General features: G+C 37.5%; 1 protein-coding gene across 1 annotated transcript; it reads right to left on the bottom strand.

The window, feature by feature from the left end:
- Positions 1 to 426: 426 nt before the first annotated feature.
- LOC114366030 (PI-stichotoxin-She2a-like) lies at positions 427 to 5,795 on the bottom strand. The gene is made up of 3 exons (XM_028322792.1): positions 5,696 to 5,795; positions 1,602 to 1,656; positions 427 to 559 (listed from the first exon to the last, which is right to left on the bottom strand). The coding sequence occupies exons 1-3, from the start codon at positions 5,751 to 5,753 to the stop codon at positions 445 to 447; spliced, it is 228 nt and encodes a 75-aa protein (XP_028178593.1). The 5' UTR covers positions 5,754 to 5,795; the 3' UTR covers positions 427 to 444.
- Positions 5,796 to 10,987: the final 5,192 nt, after the last annotated feature.

Below are 10,987 nucleotides of genomic sequence, written 5' to 3'. Positions count from 1 at the left end.
GCTACGAGTGGCGTTGTCAGTAGCCTTCATTAAATCCTCCTGCGTGCAGTTGCTTGGGCACTCAGAGCACGACATCATGGTTTTCATTTGGGTTGGGAAGCATACTCATCTCCTAATCTTCCAGTGACTTGGCCTACTTTTAGCTTGGCCCACGGGCCAAGTCGCTGAATTTAATTTTTAAATAATTTTTCTTCCAGCAACTGCGCCCAATCTAATAAAATTAAATAGGTACATCGTGGACCTAGCTAAAAGAGGGCCGGTCACTGGAAGACTCTTGGGAATGTCCAAGAATCACGATGTCATTGTATACATATAAAAATTGTTTTTGAGAATATAGGTTCATGTCACCTATTTGCGTCCTAGGTGGACGCAATATTATTATTACATAATTTTACATACTAGTAAGTATTCATGAGTAAAAAACTGTTTAGTCTATTTAACATTTTAATTTTCGCATTTGTCTTGGCATTCTTCTAAAGTTTCGTAGTTGTTGCCGTTGCCGCCGCACCCGCCGTAGACGAACTGCGTACACGCACCCGAACTAGTGTCGAAGTAGAATCTGCGGAAGAGGTAAAGCATATACTGTAGAATCTTCATAAAGAGGTACCTATAGTGTTTAATGTAGGATCTGCAGAAAGAGGTAGTGTTTACTGTAGAATCTGTAGAAGAGGTAAACACTATAGGGTTTACTGTAGAAAGAGGGAAAGACGTGTTTACTGTTTAATCTGCAGAGGAGGTAAAGTGTTGTGTGTAGAATCTGTAGAAAGAGGTAAAGTATTTACTGTAGGATCTGTAGAAATAGGTAAAGTATTTACTGTAGGATCTGTAGAAATAGGTAAATTGTTTACTGTTTAGAATCTGCAGAAAGAGGTAGTGTTTAGTGTAGAATCTTCGGAAGCGTTAAAGTGTTTACTGCAGAAAGAAGTAAAACTATGTTGAACATTAAGATAAAGTAAATAATTATTATAAATTGCTGCATTACATAGCAGATTTTAAAGATTTCTTTCTGTCTGAGTGACTATTTAGACCAGTGGTTCTTAACCTTTAAGTCATGAGGGACCATTTTGCCAAATTTATGTCTTGTCAGGGACCACCTCATAATCATAATTGGTCAAAAGTAAACTATTTTGACTGCAAAAATCAGTTAAAAGTGGTTTTGACCAAGGTGTGCAAGTGCAATTCGTGGACCACTTGGAATGCCTCCAAGGGACCACCAGTGGTCCGCGGACCAGCGGTTAAGAACCACTGATTTAGACTTTATTTCCTCCTACGCTGACGTCACCCGCACGTAGACGAATAAGTGAACACCATCGCATAAGATAATTTCAGAGGGCCTAGTGTGAGTTTACATCAATTGCGCTCACACATTAAATGTATGAAGGATTGTACATGAGCACCCCTAGCGGAAACGTTCAAGAACTAAAATTTTCATACATTTTTTTAACGCGCTCACTAGTGAGGTCTTTTGATGTAAACTCACACTCATTCCACGGATTATATTTTTTGGTCGCAAAAAACACCTATCCAAATAACAAAGATTCCACTGTGTACCGTACCTCAAACCAAGATTACCTATTTAATAAAACTGTATAAACACTTACCTGTCATTATTTCCATAGCACAGGCCGGGCTCCATTGGGTCATTGCAGTTCTTTTCTGAAAAAAATAAGATAAAACAATCATTAAGGCTTGGTATTTCTGCTAAAGTAGGTATTTCGCGCTGTCAAAATCTGCGCGCGCAATTCTTCGCCGAAGACAGCGCGCCAAAGAGCTCCCGCCACAATTTCCAGCTACATAGTATAGAAATACGCAGTTGGTTAGGTTAGGTCGACTTTCTTCCCTTCAAGGGTCACACTCACAACACTTTCTAATACAAATCATATCCAAGTGATACCAATTAAAACACCTTACAGACTTTTTGGGAATATATTCTAGAATCGAATAAATATGAAATATAACTGCAGAAGTAAACACGGTTCAAAGTGGCCGTGGCGTCGCCTGACCTTCTGGAAGTTCTGCGCTGGCTTAAAGAATTTCAAGATTACGTGACCCGACCTATCGGTAGGCCCTTGGAAGCTTGAGCGACTGGAAAAACATTTTATGATAAGTTACTCTTAGTAGCGATTATTTAGAGCTTGGATAATAAATTATAGTTGTTGCAATTCACGAAGCTTTGCATGTGGTTAATAACATTAATCAGTACACGCATTAATTTTGTTCAGTCTCTTTGTTTATTAATAAATAAAAATATCATACTAAAATTGCAGAAACATATTTGTTTGTATTGGTCTGGGTGTTTTCTTTCTATAATATGTATGACGTATGTACGGGGTTCTGTATCGAAAATTACTATGAGCATCACACGCGGTTACCTGCTTACCTCTGTGCACTCATGGGAGTTTAAGCAGAGGTCCCTAGAGTTTGACTTTGAGCTTTGTTTATAGTCATTACGAAGCAGACTGATGGGAAACTGCACTGTCTTGAATTCGAAAGGGCAATTTGACGGTGTTAGGGGAATTCTAGGAATAAATACAGAGTCTCCTCATTGAGATTGAGACATTTCAATTTGAGATTTCACTTGACATTGAACACAATCTGACATGGAGTTTTCAAACACTTGTAAAAATAAAAAGTAATTAAATCAAAGGCACTAAGTAGTATTGATATCAACTTCGAAGAAAATGACTGCCAAAATTACTTTCTACCCGTTCCACACGTCTTTCATGAATTATATTAAGGAATTGTTAAGCTAAATTTCAAGTAGATTGAACCAAGGAATCACTTTGTCCCATACAAACTTTGCCCCCTTTTTTCACCCCCTTCATTTCATGACCCCATTTCGGAAAATCTTTTCTTATGAGATGCCTACGTCATAAAAAGAACACACCTTCCAACTTTCAGGTCTCTACGATATCCGTCAGTCATTTAGGACAAAGCATTTTTATTAGTTGTTCAAAACTCTATCGTTCCAGGTATGTCATTGACAGGAGGGCGCTACTATCTTAATGGGTTATTCATTAGTCCACTTGACATTTCAGAATCGTTTGACTTTAGATACCTAAGCGATTTGATATTCGGAGTCTTTTAATGAAATCAAGTTCTGAAATAACTTGAGGTGTTGTACCCGATCAAGCTTTTCATTGCAGGACAGTTAAATAGTTTTATTATTAGTTTCTTCTCTAAGTCTTAATTTGTCAGAGTAGGTAAAGGCTCCATGAGAGCAAAATTTAGCTTTATAATAGTTTTTAATTTTTTTCTTGAAATATTTGACGCCTTGTAATCTCTTGTAATCTCTCGTTAATATAGGTCCACACAAATAAAGAATGTTTGACTTCGACTTTAATAATTATGCTCTTACATAATTATAAATAAACTAGCTTTCCGCCCGCCGCTTCGCCCGCGTGGAATTTTTTGGTTTTTATATAACTTATTACACTCAGATATAATGTGGCTTTCTATTGGTGAAAGATTTTTTAAAATCAGTTCAGTAGATCCCGAGATTACCCCTTACAATTTAACAAATATACAAACACACAAACTTTACCTCTTTATAATATTAGATTATAGATAGGTAATTTGAAACCCTATTTTGTTTTATTCTTTTTTTTATTTTAAATATTTCACGATCCAAACTAATATTTACTGTAAGTAAATGCTAAATAGTAAATATTAGTTTGGATTGTGAAATATCCTACTAATATTATAAAGGCGAAAGTTTGGATGTCTGGATGTCATGATGTCTGGATGTTTGTTACTCTTTCACGCAAAAACTACTGAACGGATTTTGTTGAAACTTTACAGTATTATTGTTTATAACCCAGATTAACATTATGACGATATGTGGCAAATAAATTTCAATAAATAAATAAGACGTGTCTAAAAGCGCCATCTATCGTCATTGGTTAAAATCTACAGCACTGGACAAACTACGGTATGACGTTCGTAAATATTCATTCGGGGGAAACCGTGAAACGCCATCTATCAACATGGGTAAAATGAGGTAAAACATCATATCTAACGGGGGTAAAACGAGGTCCACGCGAACGAAGTCGCGGGCGGCCGCTAGTTTATAATAGGTAGCTTTCCCTCCGCAACCTTATTGGTATTCCATGTATGTGTCTTTTAACTGAGTTCTGTTAAACATTTCATGTAAAATTTGTCCAATTATAACTCTATTTACATCTGCATCTGTAAGCAAGGATTCATGTTCTCCAGCCCAGATGCCGAGTAAACAGAATCGTCTTTCAGTGACGTGCAGCTGCCCCTATATTTGACCCACTGACCTAATTTTTTATTATTTATTTGTGTCAGTGTGCTCTTCTAAAGAGTGAAGACGATTGTATGTAGGTACTATTAAAATGTAATTTTAACTCATTGGTTTTGTCTCATATTTGAGGAATGTATCATGAGTAGAGTCTTAGTTTAAAAGGATGCCAACGATTTAAATTTCAATAGGTAGACAAAATTCAGAATTCTTAATTATCAAAAATTTTAGCTTTCTCCAGTAACACTGGTATTATTATACTGTGACTCATCAAAGTCATCATTGTCAAAAATATTGACAAATCGCGAACTGTCACGACCAAAAAACTGACACGCGTCCGTCCTCCGTAAGCGCCACCGCGCGACTGATTGAGATTGTCCAAGCCGTCATGGGCGATTTTTTCCACATTTTTTAACATAGTAACTAAATAAGAGCCAATATAAAAATTTCATCCGTTAAAAGCCCTCAAGTTATTTCTGAACTTTAGTTTAGTAAAAGATTCAGAATCTCAAATCGCTTATTTAAAAAATAAAACCATAAATAGAAAACGAATAGAGGTAACTTTGGGAATTTATTCTATCGAGTCAACTTCATCAAATCATGTTTCCATCCGTTAATAGCCCTAGAAAATATCCTCAACTATGCCCAAATAAAATCTTAGCCTTTAATTTTACTGTTTAGTACCTCAAAAATGAAAAATGAAAACCTCATTTTCGCCATTTTCACTGCTACCCGGCCTTAAACAAAAAGGGACTTAATGTATTACCTACAAACGTATTTTTTTTTAACTCGATGTGGTAATGGTCGTTCGGTCATTTTTATCTGTTTTGAAATAGTCCAGAATTTGGTTATTATCATTTCAGACATAGGACGTCCACTGCTGAACATAGGCCTCCCCCAATGCTTTCCATGTTGATCGATTGGTAGCGGCCTGCGTTCAGCGCTTCCCTGCTACCTTTACGATGTCGTCGGTCTACCTTGTCCGTCAGTCCAGAATTTGGTGCTCATGCATAAAATTGATGTTGAGATGGTACTAATGCTGCTACTAGGGCCACCAGTAGAACAACCAACTCCTCAATGACTACCAGCAACCTTAAACTTTGTTTATCACCTGTCATCCGCTTTGCAATGGAGAGAAGTCGAACCTTAACTTCGAACTCCTCCCTATGTTCTGATTAATTTTGCTGCGGGTCCAATGACAGTTTAACTTTCCCCCGGGACAAACTTGACCTTCACTGGTTGGGTTCAAGGTCAAGCTGTAGATCCTGGCTACACAGGAGTTGCAGCAGTGGGAACGAGAGGTGGGAATAGTCCCGTAACCTTAAAGCGTCTGGGCTCGATAATTTTGTCTTGATGAGGGCTCTTTCAATGAACTAAAAGATTGTTTTTAAAAAAGATTTTTGCTATTATTTTAAATTAGATAATTCTTACCCTGACCCCTGCACAGGCTAACAGCGATAAGCAAAAACACAATAAAAAGTTTCGACATGTTGTCGTCTGCAAGACTTGTTGTCGAATGGTACCTATTGACTGGTTTGTATTCTTATTTAAATTAGGTGTTGTTTGTGTTGTTACGGGTAAACAGTGAATTAAGACGTTGTTGGAAGTAATAAGATCCATTTTTCGTTTTTTTTTTTGCGGTCTTAAATTCAAGTTTTCATTTTTAACATTGCTCTCTTTATTTTCAATATGGCTCTGACTAAGGCTGGGTTTTTTTATGTGACAGGAGGCAAACGAGGTTTGCACCATCTTACTTTAACTTTGACAAACGTCAAAAATCTGTCAAATTCCATACAAAGAACGCCGGTTATCGTTAAAGTTACGGTCAAAGTTATGTGCTGCAACATCTACATGACCCAATGTTGGTACAATGACCTTACTTAAAATGTTAGAACGATTGTAGATATCGGTTTTCTGATTCCACTAGTAGTTTTCGACTACATAAGTAGGTACAGTTTTTTTAGAGTAGGCGCACACCGTTGATTTTTAGTTGGCCTATAGTTCGAAAAAACAACGGTGTGCGCCTACTCTTAATGATTCATCATCATCAACATTTCAGCCATAGGACGTCCACTGCTGAACATAGGCCTCCCCCAATGCTTTCCATGTTGATCGATTGGTAGCGGCCTGCGTCCAGCGCTTCCCTGCTACCTTTACGATGTCGTCGGTCCACCTTGTAGGTGACGTCCCACGCTGCGTTTTCCGGTACGCGGCCTCCATTCCAGAACCTTTCTGCCCCATCGGCCGTCAGTTCTGCGTACTATGTGCCCTGCCCATTGCCACTTCAGCTTGCTAATCCTTCACTCTTAATGATTAATAGCAATTAATATGAGCTCACCACATTATAATCGAGCGGGAGGATCGTCCCCCACTATTTGGGCAACTATTATGCTGGATGTAGTGTTTAAAAGATGTTTGTGTAATTGTCAAATTTTATAAATTTGCCGTAACATCGATGTTTGTATAACCTTGATGCCACTTAGGCTACAATTGGACAAACAAAAAGTGTACATACTCAACTCGTGGTTTTATAGCTTATAGCTTCTTATGTGTTTGTTTGCGTATATTTTGTAGAATCAAACAGGAAAACATACTGCAAATATTACCTTTGACTGATGATGATGGACTAATGGGTTAACTGCGAGTTAAGAAAACGCTAACGTGGTCGCCCCAAGCAAACTTGGTAGTCCAGTCATTTAAGCTTAAATTAGGTAAGAATCTCGGAATTAGAGATACCCAGCTGTAAGTTTGTAAATACTTGTATATTGACACCCTAAAAGTTGTCTCAAAACCTACATATGGTAGGGTGTAAGCAACTATTAAATTTTAAGGTCAAAGGTCACAAAAATCGGTATTTTGCGCTTTTTTTGGAAATATCTCATTTCCTATGGGTTTTTTGCTATTTGTATTTATTATCAATATTGTAGAATACTAAATTCTCTACAAATTTTGTTTAAATTTTTTTTTTATACGGTGAACCGTTTTCGAGATAGAGGGCGGAGAGCGCGCGGTCACTGCATCACTTTAGGTCAACTTAAGCGGTTTAGGTTTTTCATACAAAAGGATTTTCCCGCTAATTCCCGTGGGAATTTCGGTAATTACTTGTTGTAAATAAGCTTTAAGTTTACTAAGGTACCTACATGCCAAATTTCAAGCGTCTAACTTCCATTAAGCGTTTAGATTTTTCATACAAAAGGATTTTCCCGCTAATTCCTGTTCCCGTGGGAATTCCTAAGTAAACTATAACCTGCCCAGGTGTATGAAGAATAATTGTACCAAGTTTCGTTAAAATCCGTCGAGTAGTTTTTGTTTCTATAAGGAACATACAGACGGACAGACAGACAGACAAAAATTTTACTGATTGCATTTTTGGCATCAGTATCGATCACTAATCACCCCCTGATAGTTATTTTGAAAATATATTTCATGTATAGAATTCTGTCCGTCTGTATGTTCCTTATAGAAACAAAAACTACTCGACGGATTTTAACGAAACTTGGTACAATTATTCTTCATACACCTGGGCAGGTTATAGTTTACTTAGGAATTCCCACGGGAACAGGAATTAGCGGGAAAATCCTTTTGTATGAATCATTTTGATCGCTAATGTCAGTTTGTAGCGAGTAACACAACCTCCCCGTCTGAAGGCCAGCGGCCGACTGCCGCCCGCACCCCGCGAAGGCCCCCTCAACAGCAAAACGTTCGGAATTTATAAAAAGTAAAATTTATGAATGAAAGTAATGTTCGATTGAAAAACGCAACGTGTCATTTAAAGATTAAAGAATTCCCAATCTATTCGTGCAAAAATCTTTTAAATTAACATAGCCGTTTTGGAGGAGTAGGGAATTTAAGTAAAAAATCGATGTCCCGTATTTATTTTTTTAATCCAAAACAAAGACACGTAGCGAAAATTCAAACGTCACAAATGTAGTCCTTGAACTGTTGTATAACATACATTTTTTTCAACTATTTCTGTCCAGCAGTAAAAGAGGAGTAGGCTTTACAAAATGCCCATTTAGCGCGGATTGAGGACACTAATCGCCTTAATGCCATAAGGAAACCTCAAGCAAGAGTATAAATAGAAAAGAATAACTTTATTGCGGTCAATAATGGGAATTAATGATAAAATATGAGATCATAAAAAGCTGTAAAAAATTTAATAAAAATATTTTGCATTATCTCATTTTTACTTCCATAACTCAATTTATGTATTTCGCGCCACCTCTCGAAGAAATGTCGAACTTTTTACTACGATTGTTTTGTGTGATGTGATAAAGTCGACTGTGACTTGCTCGTTACTATTACAGTAGTTGATAGATAGATGGCGCTTAATAATATTTTGTTCAATAGTTAGTAGTTACCTATCAGTAGGTACCCAGTTTTATTATGAAAACTTTTTATTTACATAACATACATTCATAAAAACATGCCCCCTTAAATTCACCTTGATGATGTTGATTAAATTATGAGAGATTTATATTATGTAAAATTTATATTTTTCTCAGAAAATTTTGTGTTTTCCTCTTAGATTAATAAAATCTAAGGTTTTCCCATAATAACCATGATATTATAATTACCTACTACCGAAAAATCCAGCTAACAATCATAATAAAGCTAAATCCGCTCACAAATTACGAAATATTTATTTATATAGCCCATAAACTAAATAAAAGCTTGCTCAATACACTTAATTATTTTATGGTTCTAACGTACAGGAAGTTTTGTTTTTGTAATTTGATTCGGATAGATCAAAGGCCGAAGGGATGTCTATTTGTGGCTGCCATCTTCTATGAACTGTCAAATTGTGGCGCGAAATGTGTACCTAAGCCACAGATAATGTCTATCTTTTGTATTGTGAGTTTGTGGTCTTTTTGGTGGGAAAGTGTAGCGTCTGCAGTTTTTTTATTTTCTAATATTTTTGTTTAGCCGAGATAAGTTCAAGATGTTTTTTTGGAATAAGCTAAAATTTGGAAATACGGAAAAATAATTCAAACTATTTTCACGCCTACAAAGTTTCGGCACAACTCGTTAGCTTACTAAGTACTAAAGTATTGTAGGTAAAATTAACCTTAATTTCGAACTCCTCCTATGTTCTTCTGATTAAATTCGTTGCGGGTCCAATGACAGTACAACTTTCCCCCGGGACAAAGTTGACCTTCACTGGTTGGGTTTTATTGGCGGTCAAGCTGTAGATCCTGGCTACACAGGAGTTGCAGCGGTGGGAACGAGAGGTGGAAATGGTCCCGTTATAGTAAAATTAGTGAGTTCTTTATGCTACCCAACACCAACCCGCAATAACTGCAGAAAACTGCTTCCTCCATCTCAAATATCGTTTATAATTGCCTCAAAAATACCCTAAAACATCACTAAATAACCGCCACTAAACCCTGGACTGTTACGACCCTAGTAAACGATATACAAGTGAAAAAAAAAGAGTTTTAAAACAACCATTTTATGAAGCACCCTGTATTGGAGCGGAATGTATGGAGGCGTAGTTCTAGTTGAAGCAGCCGTTTATTTTGGGTTCACATTCATAAATTTCAGGGAACGATGCTGTTCTAAATCATTTTAACGCCAAAACTCGGTTGGGATGATGCGTGCTGGATTTACAACAGGCGACACGATGGTTTTAGAAATTTAAAGTAAGGCCGGCAATACACGGACCGCTTGAAGCAGTCAGGGTCGACAGCTTCAAGCTGCAACTGCACAGTGAACTGCAGAGTTCTATGGACGCACATACACGAACCGCTCGAGCAGTTGCAACTGATTCGGGCGGTCGACAGCACGGCGAATTTTCATCGTGCGCTGCACGTGCAAGCAGTCGCCAGCCATACACTGACTGCTCGAGCTGTCGACAGCTCTCGCGCAGTTACCTTTCTTCATTCCACGGCGCGCGCGCTTGTGATTTGTTGAGCAGTTAATACCAACTGCTCGAGTAGTTATCACTGGCAGCTTCAAGCTGTTGACTCTTGACTGCAAGAGCGGTCCGTGTATGTTGATCACTGACTAACTGCTCGAGCTGTCCGTGTATTGCCGGCCTAACTAAAGACTTTTAGTCGGCCGATAGTTTGATCGGCTTTTAATTATCTGAGGAACATGTACCTACCTAATGGGCATATTTTCTTAACTTTATATTGATTAACAGCCCGAAACTCTCGACTGATAAAAAGTCTGTAAGTAGGTATTACAAAATGTTTTTTGTGAAAATTCGACGTGATAAAACGAAATAATATGTATACAGGGTGGAAACGATAAGTGATCGATTATTTTAAAACTATACAAGATATCGAGAAAATGGTTACTGATCCTGGAAGTCCTTCACGAGCTCTTTCAAACGGTACCAATAATAGGTTACAGAATAAACTAGAACTATTCGAAAATTCAATGTTTGTTGTTAAGACTGATTCAGTCTTGAAGTGGACTTTTTTTTGACGCGGAAGAAATGCTTTGGATAAAGGTGCTAAAGTGGATACCTAAGTGAGGTTTAGTCTTTTCATATGCTGTTTGTTGTCGTGTGGTGTAAAGGCCACTGCGCTCAGTTCGGAGCCAACTGACAGCTGTCAAACAGCCAGACAGCGAGTGCACAAATAGTGGTGGTTAATGATATCGAAGAAGCTCAGAATTCCTCATTTTCACCACGAAAATGCATCTGCTAAATCATTTTGATGGGTGACAATAATTTTTCATTAAGTAGATCTTTGTATGCAGAAGTGATTTTTTAGA

This window comes from Ostrinia furnacalis, unplaced genomic scaffold (genome assembly GCF_004193835.3).
Source record: "Ostrinia furnacalis isolate ACB-3 unplaced genomic scaffold, ASM419383v2 OfSCF0518, whole genome shotgun sequence".
Classification (NCBI taxonomy): domain Eukaryota; kingdom Metazoa; phylum Arthropoda; class Insecta; order Lepidoptera; family Crambidae; genus Ostrinia; species Ostrinia furnacalis.
The sequence above is the reverse complement of the archived record's forward strand: the minus strand, read 5'-3'. Positions and strand labels throughout refer to the sequence as shown.

Coding starts and splice junctions, on each gene's coding strand:
- LOC114366030 (XM_028322792.1), bottom strand. CDS start 5,753: ATGTCGAAACTTTTTATTGTGTTTTTGCTTATCGCTGTTAGCCTGTGC. Junction 1,657..5,695: donor TAGCCTGTGCAGGGGTCAGG/GTAAGAATTATC, acceptor TATTTTTTTCAG/AAAAGAACTGCAATGACCCA. Junction 560..1,601: donor TGCTATGGAAATAATGACAG/GTAAGTGTTTAT, acceptor CCTCTTCCGCAG/ATTCTACTTCGACACTAGTT.